Source organism: Tachysurus fulvidraco, chromosome 5 (assembly GCF_022655615.1).
Source record: "Tachysurus fulvidraco isolate hzauxx_2018 chromosome 5, HZAU_PFXX_2.0, whole genome shotgun sequence".
Lineage (NCBI taxonomy): Eukaryota > Metazoa > Chordata > Actinopteri > Siluriformes > Bagridae > Tachysurus > Tachysurus fulvidraco.
Window position 1 is genome coordinate 26,743,295 of NC_062522.1, and position 23,831 is coordinate 26,767,125.

The 23,831-nt window shown below is 39.6% G+C and overlaps 2 protein-coding genes and 1 long non-coding RNA gene across 4 annotated transcripts in view; 1 reads left to right on the forward strand and 2 right to left on the reverse strand.

The window, feature by feature from the left end:
- iqca1 (IQ motif containing with AAA domain 1) overlaps positions 1-12,221 on the reverse strand; it is a 43,800-nt gene extending 31,579 nt beyond the window's left edge. For both annotated transcript variants that reach the window (XM_047813106.1, XM_047813105.1), the window contains exons 1-6: positions 11,709-12,221; positions 9,804-10,131; positions 9,111-9,230; positions 7,427-7,609; positions 5,313-5,384; positions 4,776-4,978 (exon numbers count right to left, since the gene is read on the reverse strand). In XM_047813106.1, the coding sequence (XP_047669062.1) occupies positions 4,776-4,978; positions 5,313-5,384; positions 7,427-7,609; positions 9,111-9,230; positions 9,804-10,131; positions 11,709-11,719 (917 nt within the window). In that variant the 5' untranslated portion in view covers positions 11,720-12,221. The remainder of the gene's footprint in view (positions 1-4,775; positions 4,979-5,312; positions 5,385-7,426; positions 7,610-9,110; positions 9,231-9,803; positions 10,132-11,708) is intronic.
- Positions 12,222-15,004: 2,783 nt separating this feature from the next.
- ackr3b (atypical chemokine receptor 3b) lies at positions 15,005-19,518 on the forward strand. Its single transcript, XM_027133598.2, has 2 exons — positions 15,005-15,195; positions 17,650-19,518. Exon 2 carries the CDS (start codon positions 17,679-17,681, stop codon positions 18,774-18,776), a length of 1,098 nt encoding a protein of 365 aa, XP_026989399.1. The 5' UTR covers positions 15,005-15,195; positions 17,650-17,678; the 3' UTR covers positions 18,777-19,518.
- A 616-nt stretch (positions 19,519-20,134) lies between these two features.
- LOC125141304 lies at positions 20,135-22,695 on the reverse strand. Its single transcript, XR_007140691.1, has 3 exons — positions 22,559-22,695; positions 22,326-22,456; positions 20,135-20,632 (listed from the first exon to the last, which is right to left on the reverse strand). It is a non-coding gene; the product is annotated as an uncharacterized LOC125141304 (long non-coding RNA).
- Positions 22,696-23,831: the final 1,136 nt, after the last annotated feature.

Sequence of the window (23,831 nt, forward strand, 5' to 3'; positions counted from 1 at the left end):
CATTTACACAAGTATTCAAACCCTTTACTCATTACTTTGTTAAATGACCTCTGGAGAAAATGAAAAAAAATCTTAAGTAATCATTAGTATGACGCTGCAAAATGATATATACCTGTATTTAAAGAACTTATAAAGAACTACTTGAGAGTATCAGCTAAAACAGGAAGCATCAGTGCACATCCTTTTTTTCAGGTTTTACTAGAGATATTCATCGGGGTTCAAGACTGGGTTCAAGGCTGTGGTATTCGAACAACCTTCACCTCATCCTGATGTCCTTGAAAAGGATTTCCTTCTGAAGGACATTCCGACTGCATGAGACTAGGGATTGGATTGTCCACTTTAGTGCTGTAGTGTATGGATTAATTAGTCCAGGTGACATATAGGTCTGATTTCCTACATAAATAAATATTATTCAGGTCAAACTGTTCGATCTTGGTTTCATCCAAGAGAATCATGAAGTGACCCTTTTTTTGACAAACATTAGTCTTTGCTTAATCTCTGGCTATTCTAACCTTAAAGACCTGATAATATAGTGTTGCAGAAGTGATTGTAATTCTGAAAGTTTCTCCCATCTCCTTTCAGGACCCACCATACTGCTGTTATGTCTGTTTGCTCCTTTAGCTGTGGCTAGCTATACAGTAAGTAACATCAGGATCTTCACGGGTTTAAGAAAAATCTCAATACACTTCACAGATCTGTGCTTTGACACATTATTTGTCTTGGAGGTCCATGAAGAATTAATTTAACTGTGTGTCTGTTTTTGTTGCTCTGATATGCAGCCTGCTGTACCTTTCCAAATCATGTCCAATGAATGTACAACAGGTGAATTTTAATCAGGATGGAAAAACATCTCAAGGATACATAATACTGTACATAATGGTGTGTACCTGATCTCAATTTTGAACAAGAGAGTCTGAAGGACTGAATATGGGTGATCTTGCTGAATACTTAATGAATGTTCTCTGGCTTGTTAACCATATTAACAATATTCAAGCAATTATGGCAGAAAATGTGCTTATAGTACAGATATGAATGAACAACTATTAGCTTTGCAGGTGTGTCAGCATTAATTCTTCAGGGGGAAAATGGCAAAAAAACAACATAAAAAATGTCCAAGAGCTCCTGATAAGAAACAACTCCATGCCAAACATGTAATGAGTCTGTCTGTCTGTGTTTGCCAAACCAGCCACGGACGCCCGAATGCCCTACAGTAACTCAGTCCTGTGCACGCCTGTGACTGAGCCTGTTCACATGGTTGCCATACCGGCAAGCTCTGTTGAGGCCCGTGCGAACCGGCTGATCTCCAACCTGGCGGATACTCAGATGACGCTGGAACCAGCTGGGCCGACCGGGTAGCCGGGAATCGGCCGGACCGACCGGGTCGACGGAACCAGGCGAGTCGACGGAATCGACGGAACCAGCCGGGTTGACGGAACTAGCTGAAAGAGCCGGGTCGACCGAAATGACGGAGTCGGGTAACTCAGTCAACATGGTTACACCCAAGCTCCATAGACTCTCTGCCCTGCCCGAAAGGGGTAATCCTGAACTCTCTGCCCTGTCCAAGATGGATGACGGTGAACTCTCTGCCTGGCCCAACATGGTTGTGTTGGAACTGCCCAACCTCCTTGCTCTTGGGTTTGTCTCCCCGGCTGGGTCGGTCTCTCTCTCTCCCGTCCCTAATTACAGGCTCAGAGCACCCCCAGTGCCACCACGGGTTGCGATCACGGCCAGCTGGTCTCCGGCCCTGCTCTGGTCTCCGGCCCTGCTCTGGTCTCTGGCTCCGCCTGCGGCTCCACCCTGGTCTCCAGCCCTGCTCTGGTCTCTGGCTCCGCCTGCTGCTCCACCCTGGTCACCTGCTCTGCCATCCCCGCCATGGCCTCCTGCTGGTTCTGTAATGAGTCTGTCTGTGTTTGCCCTGTTTCTGTTCGCTGTCTTGCCCCTGCTGTTAATTGTTTGCTCCACCCACTCATCTGTTACCATGGACACTAATTCAACTCAGGCTTTCCTCCAGGTGTGTTGCCTTTGTCACTGATTGTCTCTGTTTTGTGATTGGTTCCTGTTTGCTATATCTACTCTGTCTCTCCACTTCCCTGGTGTTAGTCGTTGTGGTATGTTGTATGTTTATGTCTCTGTTCCTGGTCCCTGTTTTGCTTTGTGTTCTGCCTTGTGTTGCCTGCCTGCCTGTTTCTTGATTTTTTAATTAAATACGTTCAAACTGCATTTGGATCCTCACTCGCCTTTGACTAACCGTGACAAAATGTCTCTGAAGTTCTTATAATCATTGCCTATATATTTTATACAACAGTAATGTTGAATGCTTTAATCTGACTGCTCAGGAATTGTTTATGATCTATATCAACATCTCTAGTGCTGACTAATATTTAAACCCCAAGTTGCATCCAGTTCAAGTATTATATATTATATATATAATATTAATTCTAATATTGTTGCCATAGTTACAGCTAATTTGCAAGAGTTTGTGTAGTGGAAGCTCCACATAATATAACCTTACAAATGTTTATAAATATTTGAGTATATTATATATTATATTATATGTTATAGAATGTTTAAATATATATTTTTAAGAAGCATGTATTTTTTGAATTGAAAATGACATGGAAAGTAGATGGAATTGTTGGCAATTGTTGGTATAAGAAAAATACAGTGAGGCATGCTGTTATTAGAAAATAATTAAATGTGTTGCATGCTTTGTTTTTAACATAAGGGATTAATTAAAAAAAATATTTTAGTTATGAATAACATTTACAAAACAACAATAACACAAATGTTTGTCTGCTCATTAATAATGCCATCAGTTGCACTCGGCTCAGGTCATGACTCTTAACATTATGATTTCTGGCCATGATAAGAGATAAGACATTGTACACTGTTGATGTTTCTTTAAACTTTTCTTATTCTTCAGGTTGACACTGGGTTCCTACAGCCATATTTTCAGTAATCCTCCATCTGCCAAACAGTTTTACTTTGTCTTACCCTTGTCTCCCTTCATCAGTGCCTAAAAACCAACACCATGCCAACACGCTTCACCTGACCCAGCGTCACACTTACCTTGCTTATATAAGCACTTCAAGTCCAGAAAGGTCATTGTGGAAGGCGTGCTGCTTAAAGGTCCACAGAGACCAGGTTTCCCTGTGGGGTCCAGTGGAGATGACTTATGACCTTATTCTCTACTCTAATGGGCAACAACATTCAGTGGCTGGTCATAAATCAGCCTGGAATGTGCTAATCATCTCGGCACAACACTGAATTGCCCACACGAGCTGACCAAGCACAAGCCTTAGCCTAGAATAATAGTGAAATGAGACTGCCTCCACTATGGATTTACATTCCAGCCTCCAAGCAAAAGAAGCAAAAGACAAAACAAGTGAGGAATGCACAACACAATTGGAGCAAGATAATGCAAGGCCAGGGCAGGGACTAAACACAAATCCCTTGTAAATGAAGAGCACTGGAGCATGCAAACAAATTAGTGGATTAGCTAAAAGAGAAAGAGTGTATGAGACAACAAACTATAAGATATGTACAGTTTCAGAAATACTGAAAAAGGCTTTAACAATTAACAATAATCAATTAAGTGCTGAAACAAAACATGCTCTAATATCATTTCTTTATCTCCTAGTTTGCTCACTATCTTGCAATTAGCGGTTTACAGGAATGCAGCATTGCTCTAAAAGTTAAAAATTTATTAATTATCACTTGGAAATAATTATAAATTGATTATTAAAATATAAGAGATGATGTGTAAATAGACAAGGTGATCTGCCCATAACTCTGATACTATCACTAGTCCATCTCTATGTCAAATCTATAACAAATTTTCACTCTCTGTCCCAGATTCTGAACAATATTGTTCTCAGTGACCGGAGGAAACTAAGTGGCTTCTTATCACTGATTCATTTACTTACTATTGAAGCATTGCCTTATATTGCACCAGATTCAGTGGTATCATCAAATATCATAAATATTCTAGCTGTTAGATTCCAAGGAGTATTGTATTGTGTGGAAGTCTCAGCGTTACACCTTATTCATTCACTTCAGTAGCTGCTTTATCATGATCAGAGCCAGGTGAATGGACCCTCTTTCAGGAACAATGGGTGCAAAGAATGAATACATCCTGGTTTCTGATGGTATCTTATTTCTTGCCAAAACAGACACATACACACACCTTTTACTATCTTTTTGAGGACCTTCCATTGACACAATTTATTGCAGATAATTAATAATATGCTTCCACCTAAATCTAAACCAACCAAGGAGACATACCCACATGCCTTGAAGCAATTTAGAATATTCAGTTCCTCTAATGGCATTATTTTGGAGGAAACTGGATAATCTGGAGGAAATTCACACAGACGTTCAACCAGGACCTTAAAGCTGAATAGCATAGTAACACAAACTGCTGCTCCACAGTTCTGTCTAACATTATTGCTGTATTACATGTCAGGGTGGTACAGTGGCTAGCACTGGGTTATTGTCTGGGTGGAGTTTTGCATGTTCTCCCTTTGTCTATGTGATTTTCTTTTTCCTAATTCATTATTTTCCTCCCATTTTTCCAAAAACCTGACTATGCTAAATTTCCTCTATGTGCGAGTGATTTCCTGTGATGAACTGCCATCCTGTTCATGATGTATTCTTACCTCACACCCACTGTTCTCTGGATGTTCTCCGGATCCACCACAACCCTAACCAGGATACTGTTGGGATTGAAGGATGAATGAATCATAGTTTTTTTATCAAACACAGCAAGATTTTACCGGCATTCGAGGAACCATTGGCGTATCTGGTCCTGAAGCGTTTCCTTTATGTCTGGTCCATCTATCAAACGAACAGACTCCTTGATGGTGACAAGGGCCTGCTGGTACTCTGCTTCATGCTGCTCCTGCATCTGATGCCTGTTGCTTTCTACATGCTTTGCCCGCTGTTGTGCAAAACTGGGTGTTGGGAGTTGGGGGTCTATCTGGGAACAATGATGTAAGCATAGTAAGGCCATTATCCAATTCCTGGTATGTTTAATTCTGCTACTGTAATCAATCTGTTCATATTTCTCCATATAAAACCCTTGAAATAGAAACTACATTGGCTTGCCATGTTTCTGTCATTTTATTCTACTGATTATTAATACATGATAAGCCCCAATGAATGACTGATGAATTATTGACTGATGCTATTTCCATCTAACTAAAGAAACTGGATGACAAATTTCCTTATAGAATTGAAAAACAAACTTCAATCTTTCAGAAAAAGAAATGTTTCTCATAAACAATACATTGCCAGTGCTTCCTGGTACCAACCATTCCCAAAAATATCATTTCCTCCAGACGTTCTTTCTTGGTCCTCTTCCTCTGCCAGTAACCCCGCCATGTCTAGAGAGAAGCACAGTCTCAATACACACTTCTTAGATTACTAGAGTACCTGAATGAAAAAGAGCCGTGGGCTCTGGAGACTGACGCCAACATGACAACAGTTTTTGAACAAAAGACAAGTCAGCGTTTGTATTACATTATTGTGTATTATTGACACACATCAGCAATCAGTTTTATGGTGAAGGAATGTAATATGTCATGATTATTGTGTAATCAGTTAGTGAGCAGTTTTGTGCAATACAAAATTCTAACAATGAAGCAGAGCCTTTCTGTTCTGTCTTTAGGTGTTCATTTCAGCTTAGAGGCAAGGAATTCCATTTATCCTGAAGAGTTTCCTGCCTCTGCGTGAGGGCAACGATAATGCCAACCCAATAATTAAGGCTGGCTGGATAAAAGAGATTACGTCTCCAGGATCTCAGGGCCCAAACAGAAGAGAATGAGAAGGCAAACAGTGTGGAGATTAGGCTTTCTAAAGCCAGTAAATCACTTTGCATATACTAACAGCACTGAAGCAAATATATACATCGCTGACTAAGGTGCCTCAAACCTGAAATCTGCAATAACCGCCATGAGAGATAAAAGAGCACCATGGTATTTTGTTGAAAAGGCTGTTCCGTCACTTGCTTTGTAGGCTTCGCACGCAACTGCACGAATGCTTAGACCTCTTCAATCATATCTACTATCTCTTTAAGACTATCTATTTTAACATTATGTTCAGCCTCTGAAGGACACATGCTTTGAGAAATACGTCAGGCACCTTGACTCAGATTACATGATTAGAACAATGACAAACAATGCCTAAAATCCAGGAACATTTCTTTCTCTCCCTGCTTAGGTGGTAATCCTTGTCTGGGGTAACAAAAGAGCCATAAGCACATTATATCATGCATGATTTGAGCATGTATCTTTCATGTTATGGGTGTGATTGCATGACATCCTTAATCCTTAATATCCTTAATAGATTTGGCATTGCAGAGCCAGTGAGGAGCGATGACAGGACAGATGGACACCATATGAGTTCATGATTAGGTTGAACTACATTCATATTCTCTCTCTGGGCCTAAAAGCAGCACGTGTTTCTAGCTTGATTCACACTTTCATGAATATTATGAGTTTTACGAGTGAACAGGGAACATTGGCAGTGAGAGGCCAGTTTACTTAGCCATTACAAATACTCCAAGAAATTATTATGTTTCTGATGAAGGACAGAATGAAATGAAAGAATTAAAAAAAAAAACTTTTAAGCCACATAGGCTTTGGGGTTTCTTAACCACCCTGTCTTTAGTAAATCAGCACTTCTAACAAAAGACACATTTCTTTTATAAATATCACAAATATTGAAAAAACTTCAAAACATTTTATTGTCTATGTACAATGTTTACACAGACATTTTATCAGGCATTAATCAGGACCGTATCTAGCATAGTGAGTGTGTTTCGTGATATCTCAGAGGACACTGGTCTTTACGCTTTCTGATTTCTTTGGAACATAAAGAAAAACAGCTCATATAACATAAGTGATAAAAAGGCATAAGCTTTTCCTGAGGTTGGTCCAGAACTTTGAATTTAAACATTTATTTATCTGTTGTTCAATTATAATTTAAAAAATTTATCTACTATTGAAAAAATCCCACAACGGCTACCGTTTTTCCTAGTCTTGTGTAGGAGCAGATAAGTGGGATTAATAATATTCATGCGTCTGTTGTCTGTACTGATTATTATACACAGCATCACAGGGAACCCAGGGGACTCGGGGCACACCCTGGACAAGGTACAGTACCAACCCAATGTAAGCACACACATGCATACACACACAATATGTAAAATTTAGAGATGTCAGTCAGCATAAAACACGTTTTTGGACTGGGAAAGGAAACCAGAGGATCCACATGAAACTCGTGAAAACTCACACATACAAAGGATGGAGACACATATAAAAATCCTAATCCCCAGAGAGACAAGGCAAACATGCTAACCACAAAGCAACCTTTCCCCACAGGAATTATTTCATAATACACTATGATAATCTAAGTTGTTTAGCACCTTCTGTATGAGAGTGGCTGAGAGATGGTGATCCACTGTGCTGTTGATCACTCGACGCTGGATTTTCCGCTCCTCATCTCGGATCTCCTTCATAAAACGAGCTCTGAGACGTCCCTGCCGAGCACGTTCACTCACCTGCAGCAATCGTACTGCCCTTTCCACAGTCATACTATGTGCTGTGACCTACAATACCAGAAACACACATAATAATACAGCACACATGATGTATTGTACTAGTGTACAGTACATCAATACATCAAATAACTGACACCAGCTAGCAAAAAGTATTTGTCCCTAAGTCAAATCAACAATCTAACTATATGTAATTTTTATAATTGAATTCAGTTAGATTAGACACACACAGCAATGAACTCAGTGAAGAACATTTCCAGTAATGACGCCTACCAGAAATCTTAACAATAAACACACTATGCTGTGATCAAAATAAATTCCTGAAGAGATGAGTATCATGGTTGTATGTCACAGCACAGGACTATAACTCCCATGGGCCACTGCACATCACCTGGCTCTCATGTCACCTGATCATTTGTCTGATCCGAATTTATGTCTAATACTACTAAAGTCACATCTTATAGAACACTCTGTGTCTACCTAATGTCCTCTGTTGTTCATATTATTGTATCTAATTTATTTCATGGACATTTCTTGCTTTACTACCCTCATTTTTCCTCAGTCTTTGTATTTTGTGATTTGCCACTTCCAGTAATCTAAATCTGCACTTGCATCTACCTTGTCTACAAATCTGTGTAGTGATCTGGGCCACATGCCACAATTGCTGGAACAATGAATTCTGGTCTCTACAAGAAAATCCAGAAATTCATGCATAAGTCCCAGAGCTGAAGTTCAAGTGCAATTTGGTTATGCAGCAAGACAATGATCCGAAACATGAGAGCAAGTTTTCCTCTGAATGGCTCATAAAAAACAAAATTCCACTCGGCCTAATCAGCGTCCTAAACTGAACCCTATTGAGCAGGACCTTAAATGAGCAGTTCAGTCTAAAGCCCTCCAAAGTAGCTGAATGAAAGTGATTCTATAGAGTAGGCCAAAAGTCCTTCACAGTGATGAGAAAAAACTGATCCCCACTTATCAGAAGTATCTGGTTGCCATTATTGCTAAACGTGGCACAACCAGCTATTAACTTTTCTTTAATATAGGTGATATATCCTTTTTCCTTTAACAAACAAAACAATCATTTAAACAGTGTGAGTGACTTGTGCTTCCTCATGTTCTACTTTTCTTTTTGAATGATAGTCTGAAATCATTTGCAAGCATTTACACACATACAAAGTATACAGGAGATAAGACAGTCTTATATTAACAGTTAATACTATGCTGCTGTGTAATTCTCAATTATGATAGGTCAGAAATTATAGATCAATATTCTGTAATAGCCACCATTGGTTGTTGTATTAAATACAATATTACAATCTTATATTATTGTACTTTATTACTTCCTTAAACAATACCAATGTTTAAAACCAGACAATATACAGGAATCAATATAAGACTCCATATAAAAAAACAAAACAAAACAAAAAAACATTTTAAAGCACTTTAGTACAATACAACTTTTAACACTATGTCCTATGTCACTATTATTAATAAGAAAATTACTAAACTAAATTGAAATATTAGTAAATATGATAAAGTGTTTAATACCCACAGGCTCCTGTTCTATATTTCCCTTTTTAGCCAAAATTTGAGCCAGAATTTTCTCTCTTTCTTTCAGCGCTTTCATCCTTTCCCTAACGAAATAGCGTGGGATGGGAACCTCCAAGTCCTCCTGTGAAAAGCACAAAAGATTTAATTTAGATCAAAGCTCTTGAAAGGAACTGGCCAAGGCCTGGCAAATCTGCAGAGAATTGTTGGTGTAGGTCAAGTGACCCCACTTACCTTTCTGCTAAATTCAAATCCCTTTAAAAGGATTTAACAAAGAGGAAGTTTTTCTGGACCAGGTGGCAAACTAAAAATATTTTCAGTGAAATATCTAAGTAGATGTTACTCTGTAGACTCAAAGATGACTCACATCTAAATCTATTGAAGGTTAATCTAAAAGTATTAAAATAAATGCATGTACTATAGTCTAGTCTAGGTCAGAAACGATGACATCTTTGAATAGATTAAGATTTAAATTCAAATAGTATTAAGATTTAGACTGGACAATGTTCATTCAGTAGTTGTTATTTCTACAGTGAAACTCATTTAATGTGTGAAGTAAATTGAGAAATGGTGGTTAATTCATATGCAAATTTGCTCATGGACTAATTGCAGCTCTGACTTATTATAAAGGTTCACCGAGTATTGGGAAAGTGGTGTTGCAAAAAACTTTTTCTGCATAATGTATATGTGAACTTACAGGTGTCATCTTAAGGTCCTGTAGCATGTCGTCAAAGTAGTGAAACTCAGAGTATTCTAGCTCAACCATCTCATTCTTCAGCTCCACCAATCTTCCCATAACTCCTTCCAGGACATGTCGCACCACACGTCTCTTCTGGGGATGAACAATCTGGTCATAGACTGCCTCCAGACCCCGGAAGATCTGGAGGTATCGCAGGTAGAAAGTGGCCAGAGTCTGAAAGACCTGAAAACGGTCCTTCTGAGGATGAGGCATTGACAGAGGCATCTCGTCTTGCAGTAGATCCTGCAAGGCCCCCTGGGCATCTGCCCACAGTCTGCCATAAGAGCTGAGCACAAAAGAGCAATAACAGACTTTGAAATGCTAATCCACTTCAATCTGATCAAGCTGTTATTTCAGCTTTTCTTTTTAATTAAAGGTTCCCTCTCAGTTTACACTAAAACTGATTGATATCTTTTTTAAATAATATCAACCACAGATAATACGGTTGGCAGAACAGCAGAACAGTAAAGCCTCAGTACTAGGAATCAAATTAATATTTACTGACAGGCCAAAAAATTACACATGTCACAAAAAATTACACCTTGACATTAATTTTATGAATATATGAACTGAGTGGTCAGTATATTATGAGATTGAAAACACTTCATGGCACCTCTTGTTTTTTTTACTTCTACACCTTGCACGCAATGTTCATGGGCCTTTCAAGAGATGCAGGTTACCTACTAACGTCTCTAACAACACCTCTCTAAATCACCTGCCCTGTGGGAGCTTATTGAAAGGTCAATTGCAGTGTTAGTACCCTCAGGCTGTATTTTCCCCCAATTTAGACCTGATTAACCAAAACAACATAACATGGAGTGCTAGCAAAGAAGAATGTAAGCTTATAGGTAAACCATGCTATGAGACAATTTAATAAAAACCTGATAAGTTTAATTTCTTTCATTTCAATGTTTTAAATAGAATACACATTGCTCCAATAGATGCCCCTTTGCCCTCTTTTAACCCTCCTGTGTGTAGGAGTCCCCTTTGTGTATCTCTGAAAGGGTTCAGAGCGAGGGTGAAACTACCGTCTTTTCGTATTCTGATGGGGCCATACAGTGGGATCTCAGCGTGGGCAAAACCACTGTCAAGCGCCATTGGATGTAGGAGTGACAAAATCAAAGGAGACATAGCATTGAGTGGGAGTGTGTGGGGGGTTGGGAAGCAGCTGTGGGTGGAGGCTGTAAGGACGCTTCTAAAGCAACATTTACAATAAAACTGGGAGGGAGTCTTTTTTTTTTTTTTTTTTTTTTTGGAAATACCCTACCTTGGACTGAATAGCATTTTGCAATGAAAGAATATATTCTTTTCTAGGTACCCCATACAGCTTTGCTAGGGATGGAAGGAATATAACTTTTTTTCTGATAGAGTGATCTAGGAGTTGTTGTTGATGGACCTTTACACTTTCACAGATGTCTCAATGTGTGTGCTGATGTGTGGCTCAGAATTGGTTCAGCCACAGGTTTTAGCTGAACATAAGCTTCATTCAACCAACTAATACTGTGGGAAAGGCTCTAGAGCCATAATTTGTTATTTGCCATAGGAACTGGAATACAATGGAGCCCCACTCCCCCCACATTTCACTCTTCCTCAGGGTTGCAGAGTGCACTTTAGGTTTCATGCATATTTCATTTACACAGAAATTTCTGTCCTACAGTCAAGGATCATGTATGAAATCACAGCATTCTAGGCTATATTATAGGTTTTATTGAATGAATGGATAATTTTATACATTATATGGATAATGATATACAGAATATACAACATTCATGTTATATTAACTTTCCACATAGTGCTATTGTTTGTGGAAGCAATGTATTAATATGGTATCATACATAAGAGGTCGGGAAGTTTTTGTCATACCTGTTTGACATCCTTCTATACGATCACTTCACTTCTCCACAAGTCAGTGCGCTTCAGTATCAGAGCTTCAGGAACAATATTCCACACCGAACTGCGAAACATATGTTAAAATGCTCAACAAAAACAAAGGCACGGGTTTGTGCATGGAAAACCCACATGAAATAACGAAAGTAAATACATATATTAAACCATCATCCATGTCTAATCAAACTGCTGACTTTCGCCTGTCCTCGCGCCACGGGTAGTTTGCTAGACGCTTCGCGTCGCTGCCATGGCGACGAGATCAAAGTCTGGTGAATGTGAGCGCGCGCTCAGCTGGAGACGCGCTTAGCACAGAATGCGCGCGGCTCAACAGAGCTGTTTGAAAACAGAAGAAGACAATACTCGTTAAATTATGTACCGCAACGGTGCAGTAATTAAAGGTGTTACCTTTTGTGATCATCTTATCTTATCGAGGGATTAAAAAAAAAAGAAACGCGAAGTGCCAAAGTTAAGCGCCAAATCTTCTGTCTCCAACCCAAACTGTGGCGTGAGCGCGTGCAGCTCGGTTGCTCTTTGTATTCAAATGAACTACGAAGTTCACAAGCTAAAGAAATTAATTGTATTCCACAATTTTACACGTGTTTTTAGACACTATCCGTTTTGCGCATTTTGCTTATTCCCCCAGACACATCTCCAATTCCAATTCCAATCGTATCTATGTATAGGTCATAACATATCTTTCACATAATGTCATGCATTTACGTTTACATGAACAGTTTTATTTCATGGCATGAAGGATTGCACCTTCACATGCTTCACACCTTCACACGTTGCTCACATGGGAAAACACATGATCACATGTAAAGACATATACGTTTTTTTCTGTAAAGCATTCTGGCAAAAACATAATCCTGTGGCTTCTGAATGGAAACAAATATTTGGATTATTATATCGATTATAAAATAATTATGGGTGATACATGATCTGTCATGCTTTCCTGTAATATTGTCCATTCCCTAAAAACAGCTTAACATACAGGTATCCTCTCCACACAATATTAAATTAAAACTTAAAGAATCCATTTCAGCAGAAGAAATTAAATATTTCGATTAGACACCTTTCTATTTTAATGGATAAATAAAAACAGACTTCTTGAAAAAAATTATTGAAGTCAGGAATGCAAACCTAACTGGGGCCTGATAAATGGCTTAATAACGGAGAAAAAGTTTTTCCTCCCTCCACCATCTTTCATTTTGACATTTTTTGACCATACCGGACCCCTAACAGAAACCAAATGTGCTTCAAACATGTGTTCATCGACCTACTGTTCCAGTCACTTCCTTAGCCCCAAAATGCCATTACTTTTAATAATAGACATCATTGGCCAATCATTGTTGTTTTGCACCTATGTCTGTTATATTAAATAATCTGTGTGAACTGTTATAATGGAAATTCCCAATAGCAGGCCCTGAATTTGTCTGCATGTGCATTCCTCCTGTTCAGCTGCACTTTGCTTCAAATACACAGGAAATATGTGTGTATTGTTTGGTCAGGTGTTGCTTAATGCCTTACATTTATTTGCGTACTCAAGGCCTATTGATCCACCTCCTTCCTCATTAAAGAAAATGCTGGCACTGACTGAATGCATTTGGATCCATCCTGATTGCTGAATGAAAACAATATTTTCAAAGCCCAAAATTTGTAGTTGATTTACAATAGGACATGAACTCCAAAGAATAACTGGAACATATGGAATCTGAAACAGATTTTGTGTTCTGTCTAGGTGAAACTTAAAGAATGAAGTATAAAATAATTGAATTTGCACCGGTATGCATAACTTGCCTGTTTGCTACTTTCTCAACTAAAGCTCACTTGGAAAAAGCTAGTTTCCCCAATCAAGATTTAGTTTTTGTCAATGATTTTGTTTTGTTTTTATTTTTGAAACTTCCCTTTTCTGTGTCTACGCACAATATGTAGTGGATCTGAGCCAGCAAGCAGCCTTAAATCAATAGACTTGGGGCCAGCTGATCACTGGAGCAACAGGTGAAACCCTTTTTCTGCCTATATTAAGCCTCTTCTCTGGAATCCTGTGAGCCTTTGCCAAGAGGATAGACGGTAAATTAAACTCGGAACAGGAAAAACAACATCACAAACAACTACAAAATAAAAAAAAAAAAATAACACATAACACAGATGGATAAAATAATTTTCCTGTAGTTCATAAAATGCTTTTGTACATAATTAAACAGGTCATTAAAGTCTATTGAATTTATGCAGCGTTATAGAGATTACTGAACTAGAATCCAGAATAAATTATTAAAAAATGAATTATAATAAATTCTAAAATGTCAACCATTAAAATAGCAAAACAACAACAACAACAACAACAACAATAAAAATCTAAACAAAATTTAAGAATATAATGCAAGGTTTAAGAAACACAAGAATTTGGAGATTATAATCCAGAGAACGCTAAAATGAGAGTTTGTTATATAATACAGAGAATGTACTCTCTGTACTTGTACCTGCTTGTACAATGTACCAACTTTAGCCTGTACAACATACTGTAGATAAAATGTATATAACCAGAAATAAATTGATAAAATATTTATCTATCTATCTATCTATCTATCTATCTATCTATCTATCTATCTATCTATCTATCTATCTATCTATCTATCTGTCTGTCTGTCTGTCTGTCTGTCTGTCTGTCTGTCTGTCTGTCTGTCTGTCTATCTATCTATCTATCTATCTATCTATCTATCTATCTATCTATCTATTTATTTATTTATTTATTTATTTATTTATTTATTTATTTATTTGGGCAGGGTTATTAGATATATACCCTAAACAGCTATACAAAAAAAAAGAAAAAAGAAAAGATTAATAACAAATAAGAACTATACAAAACCATTACAAAATTCATTACCGCATTTGACCCATGAAACACATTTGACCCCATTCTTGTCTTATGAAACACCTAATGTCTAAATAACTGCCACTTTCAGCCTGTAAAAATGAGAAGTAGAAATTTTATAGACCCAATAGAGCAGGTTTGGTTTTAAGTGTCGACTCGGGGTTCAGTTTCAAATCTGTTGGTTGTGTCTCAAATCACTTTATGCACTTTATCTGTGACGTCGTAATGCTCTTTGAACTGCATGATGTGTTTATATTGCCGTGTGGGGAAATCCGACGTGTCGCACGTCCGTTCTCATTATTGTTCAGCTAGACAGAAACTCTAGTTTCTACAGTTCAATTCCTCAGTTCAGCTGGTGGGAGGCGTTCCTGCTCTCCTCCGCATATAAACCAGCGCCAGTAGCGCAAAGCGAGACCATCTCTCTCTCTCTCTCTCTCTCTCTCTCTGTCTCTCTCTCTCTCTCTCTCTCTCTCAGTCTCTCTCTCAGACTCTCTCAGTCCCTCTCAGACTCTTCTGTGCTTAGGACAGACCTGGGACTCTGCAGGATTAATTACGACACACGCAAATCTGGAGATCGATACCAATAACGTAAGGATTGTGTCCTGCTTTTTCTTGTTTTACGGTGAATTCAATGCGATTTTAACTTTATACGTTGGTTGAAGACGTTTTCACTGCATGCGCAGCTGATTTGGTCCCAGGGCGGGTATGTGGTGCTGAACTGGTTTTAACAGCTTAAGCGCCTCACATACTCTGAGCTACTGAACCGGATTAACATTCTAGCAATTCGGATTACCTCGTTTTTAAGATCACAGTGTGGAAAAGTTATCATAAGAATGATTTCACTGTCTGAGCCACAAGTAAAGATTATTAGGAAGGATGCATTTGTAAGCTTTGATGAACTGCTTAACCATTTGGGTTAAATGTAATAGACTTATTGCACTCATAAGCTCTCTTTTTAAACCATAAAATCTTTTTTTTTGTTTAATTTATGATCTCAGAGGAGAATGAACACACCCTGCTGTTTTGTACATCTGTTCTCACATGAATGCTGTGCAAGATTTTGATATGTGAGATGCTGTGACTACTCACAGTGACACCTTTTAGTGATAATTTATTGCACTTTACTTTGCAAATATTTCTTACCCTTCAGCACTCTTCCAGCATTTCTTCCAAGTGTAAATAAGCAGGCAATTTTATTGGGGAGTGTAAACTTGTTCTCAAATGTTCCAGGTTTTTTCTGATTTATGCTATTGCTTTAATGCTTGTTTTTCATTCATTTCTGCTTGCCTTAGCATATTAACACTTTCACTACATTTTTTAGGCTCGGATTGTGTTTAATATCCACTGACCATTCCTTTCCTTTCTGAGCCAAATGCTTTAACTTGTTAAAGGAAAACAATGCGGAGTTTCAGGGGGGCTTAAAGAGAGAGAGAGAGAGACAGAGAGAGAGAAGTGTGGGGAGGGGGACTGAGTCGAGAGTTGCCATATTCACACAGGGAGCTCTTTGTGCCTTGAGGCCTGGGGGTTCAGGTAAAGGCGCCCGCTATATCTGAGAAGTGTAAACACAACAGTTTTTACAACAAGGTGGGTGGGGAACACTCATAGACCACAACATTTTATTGCACCTGATGAGCCAGGTCGGAGCTTGACATCGTCTCTCTCTACCAATAATTACAGAGGAGAGCTGTATAGGCTATCGGCTCCACTGCTGCTGTGATTTTGTAACATCGGTAATCCTGTAGTGGTGCATTAAGAGCAGCTGCATCTCTGCTCATATTTCTCTTAATGGCATTAGGGTTATATGCTATCACTGTTTCTTGCATGGAACAGCCAGCCGGTGTGGTATAAAGCTAAACAAACTTAAACAGATTATATCAGTCAATGGCTCTTCAGCTGTGCGCACCGCACACAGACACAAGTGGTCCATTTGGAAGCTGACACTTTGTTTTCATTTCTTTGTAAATAACAGATTAAGATGTGGCCCTGGTTAGGTTAAAGATGCAGGATTTACTTGTATGTAATAAAGGTTTTGTACTGTAAAAGAAAAACCTTTCTGAACTTTGATCTGCTTGTCAGATCTGTTCTACACTATTCTTTGTGTAATACTCCATGCACTTGGCTTTCTTAAAGACAGCAGAGTGGCTTTTATAATACGATGTGTTATACAGTACATCGATCATGATGCTGCTCTCCCTTGTTCTTTGTCTGTCCTAATTCCAGCGCAGATCATTTACTGTACATGCTCATGTTCAATGCAGTATTTCACTTCCCAAGCAATACTGCTTCTTTAACTCTTTCTTTCCCTCAGTCACTCTGCAGTGTGGAAGAACAGCTTTCTGTTTTCTGTCACTGTGCTTCCTTATACACTAAAAAATATACACCTAACAAATTATTTGTTATAGATATCATAATATCACAGAGAAGTGAAAAGTGGTGTTAGGTGTTTATTTATTTATAGGTTCTAGAGCAATAGGAGTAAGGAATTCATAAGCTGTAGATTTTAGCTATAAAACTGTCATAGTAGGCTTAGTTATAATCCAGTTAGCATCTACAGTATGCAGAGTTTTTATCCTGTATTATGTATGGAGCTATGTTGTTATCAGTCCTTTCTGTTTTTCCTAATGGACTGTGTGTGATAGCATTGTAAGACACTGATAACAGTCTTAGAGAAGAGGGATCTCCAAACTTATGCATTCTTTCTATCATTTGAATTTTATTTGATGCCTTTTAGATGCATTAGGCTGTAAGTTTCAGCTTTGATAATTCCCCCTTTTAACAGCCTTGCTATTGATAGATTACAGGCAATCCTGAGAAATGCCTCTCTGTTATGTATAAGGCTGAAAAAATTCCTTCAAACCACATGAGGTCCTGCCCTCTGACACGGGACCCTGGCGTGTTTGAGATGTTTTAGATTATGAATGTTGTTTTTAAAAATAAACATTCTTTGTTGCACATTTTTCTGTCTTCCCAGTACTTAACTGGGACCTGTGTACATGTCTTTCCAGTACCTCAAAACTCACCAGTGGTTGTTTTACATTTCAGGATCAAGAGTTTTGGTAAGGAAAATCACCATGAGTGTGAACATGAACGAACTGACGGAGCTGCTGGATATTTTGAAAGAGCAGAACTTCTCCTTCCTGGAGGAGAACGGCTCTCGAGTGGAGACGATGGTGTGCCTAAGTGCCTTCAGCCACAACGCCATGCTCTACTCCCTCTCTATCCTTTATGTGTTCATCTTCATCATTGGCCTGGCTGCTAACACACTGGTGGTGTGGGTGAACATTCGCTCCAGCCGTGAGCGTCACGAGACACACCTGTACATCCTCAACCTGGCCATCGCTGACCTGTGTGTAGTGGCAACACTGCCAATATCCATCAGCTCACTTCTCCAGCATGGCCACTGGCCATTCGGCGATGCCATGTGTAAGATCACACATCTCATCTTCAGCGTCAACCTCTTCAGCAGCATCTTCTTTCTCACCTGCATGAGTGTGGACCGCTACCTCTCCGTGGCTCGTTTTGGGGACTTAGCAGGACACAATAAGCGAAGATGGATAAGGCAGGTCATCTGTGTGGGAATATGGGTGTTGGCACTGCTCGCTGCCCTGCCTGAGACTTACTTTCTACAGGCCGTCAAGTCCACGCACTCAGATATAACCATGTGCAAATCCATGTATCCAGCTGAGAAGATGCACGAGTGGACTGTAGGTGTTCAGCTGAGCTTCATTATCCTTGGTTTTGCAATTCCCTTTCCTGTTATTGCTGTATTCTACGCCCTCCTGGCCAGGGCGATCAGCTCCTCAGAGGATCAGGAGCGCAATGCTAGCCGGCGCCTTGTCTTCACCTACATAGTGGTATTTCTGGTATGCTGGCTACCCTACCATGGCACGCTACTTCTAGACACTCTGTCACTTCTCAACACACTGTCACTGAGCTGCATCCAGGAGAATGCGCTGTATGTAGCACTGCATGTTACACAGTGTCTCTCGCTGCTACACTGCTGTGTTAACCCGGTTGTATACAACTTCATCAACCGCAACTACCGCTATGACCTCATGAAGGCCTTCATCTTTAAGTATTCCACCAAAAGTGGCCTGGCCAAACTAATCGACGTGACTCGTGCCTCTGAGACCGAATACTCTGCTGTTGAGAGCCAGGCTCCTCTGTGAGGAAATTTCCTGTAAATAAAATGCTATGTGATTTTGCTGGACCCTCTGTATTGGGTTGAGAAACACATATGGGACAGTTACAAAGAAACTGACCTCTTATACTGCATTTCCTTTGAAACAGCATATACTTTGTAAGAGACTATAGAATATTGTATTTGTTCGGGCTATACTGTACATCTCTATACACAATCGAATTGTATTTTGTTTTGCAAATTCAAATGATTTTTTGAGAGTCATAATGACAGAAGCACTTGTACTGAATTGAAGGGTAAGCCAGTAAGCCTCGGCGTTGACTGGTCAAGCGTATAAGGTCACAGGGGTCAGTCGAAATCCGCTCCCCCAGAGGAGACGCTTAGAGAACACACAAAGCCTCAGGGCCCTTTTTGACCTTAGGGTCGACCCTGTGTCCGTTTATCTGTACATTTTGACCACCTTTAGGCTGACTATCGTGGCATCACAAGTGTTTAGCCAATGAACCAAGACAGAGTTAATAAGGAGGGACACAAAAGAGCCAAAGCATGGTGTGCAGAAGTGGACAAGTCCAAAATCTCAGAGACATTATCAAGGAATGACTGAAATGCTTGCATGTGTTATTGTATAATAAATACCAGCTGTAGAGACCAGATATTTTTTTAGATAGATGTATGCTTTTGTAAATAGTAAGGAGTATTTATATATTCATCAGTGTGTATGTTCAGTGTTAAAATGTACTATTGAAATAAAAAAAAGGTATTCCTGAAAACGTAAATGTCTATTATTTCAAACACACATACTGTACCCACACAACCTCACACATGCAAAATAAAGAAAATCTAATACTGCTTAATTAACATCCGGTATGACGATTAATTCTTATATATAACTTAAAGTTTTTATTAGTTATTTGGGGTAGGGAATTGGGATAACATCTTATATTGAATCCTGTCACAGAGATCCAGGGTTTAATGGAAAAAAATTCTTGATTGCAAATCCACTTTTAGCTTCACAGTTTAAAAGAAAATGGTTTTTTTTTGTGAAAAGAAATCAAGATCAGCCTTTGTTCAATGCTTTATTTCAGTTAGTTGTACTGTACTATAAACAGCATGCCCACAATTTCTAAACAAATTTCAGACATCACATAGCTAATTGTACTGGAAATATTTAATACTATTTAAATCTGTCAAAAAAAAAACATAAACCAGAGCATATACAAAAACAATGCCAAAAATACTTTTGTATTAAACATTATTTGTTTAGGCACTTTTATTTTTAAGTTATTTGTAAAACTATAATGCATATATATATATATATATATATATATATATATATATATATATATATATATATATATATATATATATATATATATATAGAGAGAGAGAGAGAGAGAGAGAGAGCAGTTCAGTTACAGTAAGCGTGTTTAATATTCACCAGTCTTGTTTTAATGTAAAATCAATCCATATGGTGGCCCTCAAAGGGAGCAGACATCTCTACTGATCTAGTGGAGATAATTCATGTGCTTGCATGAGTGTGTGTGTGTGTGTGTGTGTGTGTGTGTGTGTGTGTGTGTGTGTGTGTGTGTGTGTGTGTGTGTGTGTGTGTGTGTGTGTGTGCGTGCGTGTGTGTATGTGCCTTTTGCTCTTGTGCATTCGCCTTCGGTGGCAGAGGGAAGGAGGGGTGGCTGGTTAATCAGTACCAGGGCTTCTTTTTCAGTCTTTCTGCTTTGTAGTTGCGAAAAGGATCCAGGTGTTCCTAGACTCAGCACAGAGTTTCAAAGAGACCCTCTTTCTCCTTCTTCATCACTGTGGCTCCAAGTGCACAGCAAATTACACTGTCTGTGCGAGGATGATTACCGTCACCTCCCAATTGGAAACTCCCTACAAGAGAACAAGGTCTTAGTTTACCCATAAACATATAATATGACGTGCCTTATATTTCATATCCTAAACTAATATGTATAGGATGTACAGGAAATAACCAGGTGGTAATCCCCTTTAGTTTAAATTAAAGCAAAAAAATGAAGTACATGCATGTTAAAACCAGAGCAAAGTTCTTTTTTTGTTCTTTGTTCTTTCAACCTGTAAAAACCTGTACTACAACCCAGTGTGTTAATATAACAGACAGAGAAATGTTTACATTTAAATGGATTAGCAGTATTTTCTTTTTTTTGCCAAATAGAGCCCTCAGGGGTTGAGTATAGGACCAATATGATTGGGTTAGAAATGTTATATTCACCTTCTGTATCTATTGTACATAATATTATTCCACTAAATATTTAAAAAAATAATTAAAGTAATACTTCCACACTAAACATTTTAGTCAGTTAAAATAGTGTGTAGTGTTTAATAACATACTCATTTAATCCATGGATTAAATATATAAAAAAGCATGATTGCAAATCCACATGTAGCTTCACAGTTTAGTTTAAAAAAATAAGCAGAGTCTGTCAATTAGCACATAAGGTTTCTGTGGCATGAATTAAAACTGACAGTTTTTTTTAAAATTGAAAATGCATTTTGTTTTTACAGCAGCTGCAAACAATAAATTGCCCTCACAAGGACAGCTATTGCCAGGCCTGGTGGTAAACTCACAGTCTTCTATGGCTTTGAAAGAACGGATCTTCTGAGTGTTGGTGTTATGAGGTGTGTGTGTGTGTGTGTGTGTGTGTGTGTGTGTGTGTGTGTGTGTGTGTGTGTGTGTGTGTGTGTGTGTGTGTGTGTGGATGTGAAAGCCAGTGGGTGGTGTTGGGGTGAAGCTGCAGGACAGAACACCCTTTCACAGTGTCTTCATTTATTTGGATGATGGAGAGACTTGCTCATTTTCTCACGCTCGTGCTTGTGTGCTACTGATTCGGAATGATTAAGCAATAATCCTGTCACCTAAATAATGCAGTATGTCCTATTCTCAGGCTGAAACCAATTCTGCTGTCATGTTTTGTGAGTTTAGGTAAGTGCTAATTTCAACAAGATGAAGTCATAGGTGACTTGTTCCATAGTTAGAAAGTACTTGTGTGTATGAATACACTGAGTTATTACCCTAGTCATGACCTCATCTCCTGACCATTGGCCTGGGTTCACCAAGGAGACTCAGAAGTATGCCCAAAACACTGAGAAGAAGGGTCACATTAAAGACAGAGAGCTGTAAATTTTATTGGACTGATCTAAAATCCTTTTTTTTTTACATTGTGTATTGTTAAAGTAAGTGACTTAATACCTTGGCTATCTATTAAGGCTTCTATCAGACACAAATATTTTAATAGTAAATAAATGTGGCTTATAAATGAGAATGATGTAAAGTAACATTTTGTTAGCAACATTTTACTCTACTGAGTTTTCTTTAAGAATGATCTAATGATTATTCCCTGTTAAAATAGCAAACATAAATGCATAAAGAATTAGATTTTGTATAAATAAAACCACATGATCGTTTAAAATGAGGGATTGATACTGATATTTCTCTTCCTCTTTATCTGAACTGTGTTAACACACAGAGACATTCATTATTCATATGAACATGACAAGCTTTATCAACTTCACCATTTGGCAAACACCCTTATCCAAAGCAACTTACATGGTTTTTGTCTCATTTTTATACAGCTGGGCAATTGAAGGCTGCTCAGGAGCCCAGCAGTGGCAGCTTGGTGGACTGGGGAATTGAACTCACAGTCTTCCATGTAGTACTATAACACCTTAAACACTAGGCTACCAGATCATAAAACTGTTTTACATACTTTACTACTAAACACTGCTACTAATGTAATATGAGTCATTAAAGTCAACAGCTGAAAAATGCTGACACCCTACCCCTAGTTGGACTCTCGTCGCCCGGTGCGCACTCTGCTGGGGATTGATCTGCATGGACAGTGTCACGAACACGGGACAAACCAGACCCAAATGCAAGATGGTGAAATAAACAGGGTTTAATAACAAAAGAACACTAAACATGACATAGACTAAAGACAGGACAAGACAACAGTTAAATAGGCAGGGTAATCACAATGGGAAACAGGTGTGTGGAAATGGGAGGAGCATACAAAGGCGGGGCAGACATGTGATGAAGAACATAAACAAAAAGGCACATGGCCAAAGTCCAGGCAGAGTCCTGACAGTACCCCCCTTGAGGCGCGGCTCCCAACGCGCCAATCCGTCCTGACAGTCCCTGGACTTCGTGGTTTTGGTGACATCGGTCCGCATTTTTTCGGTGAGGGACGCTGCCCTGCTTCCGGTTTCTCAACGGGGGTGCCATCTCACTTACTGGTTGCGGGCCATGTCACCAGCCCGGGTTTTTGTTCTGTTTTTTTCGGTGTCCTGTGACATTGCGTCGCTTCACTTTCGGTTTCCGTGGAGGACGCCGCCCCACTTCCTGTCTGTGGGGGGTGTTGCAGGCCCGTGTTTTGCACCCATGGATTTCGGCCCTTCAGCTCGGCTGTGGACGTCGCTCGGCCCTTCAGCTCGGCTGTGGACGTCGCTCGGCCCTTCAGCTTGGCTGTGGTCGTCGCTCGGCCCTTCAGCTTGGCTGTAGACATCGCTCGGCCCTCTCTGGCTGTGCCGCCATGTGCCTTGCTCCCCCCACCTGCCTTCGCCGTGTGCCTTGCTTCCCCCACCTGCCTTCGTCGTGTGCCTTGCTACCCCCTACCTGCCTTCGCCGTGTGCCTTGCTCCCCCCACCTGCCTTCGCCGTGTGCCTTGCTCCCCCCACCCGCCTTTGCCGTGTGCCTTGCTCCCCCCACTTGCCTTTGCCGTGTGCCTTGCTCCCTACACCTGCCTTCACCGTTTGCCCTGCTCCCTCCACCTGCCTTCGCCGTATGCCTTGCTCTCCCCACCTGCCTTCGCCGTGTGCCTTGCTCCCCCCTCCCGGACCCGTCGGGTCTGTCAGGACGGATTGGCGTGTTGGGAGGGGGTACTGTCAGGACTCAGACTGGACTTTGGCCATGTGCAGGTGTTTATGGTCTTCGTCACGTGTCTGCCCCGCCCTTGTCTGCTCCTCCCCTTTCCACACACTTGTTTCCCATTGTGATTACCCTGTCTATTTAACTGTGCCACGTTGCCTTGTGCAGCATGTGATCTACTGTTGTTTT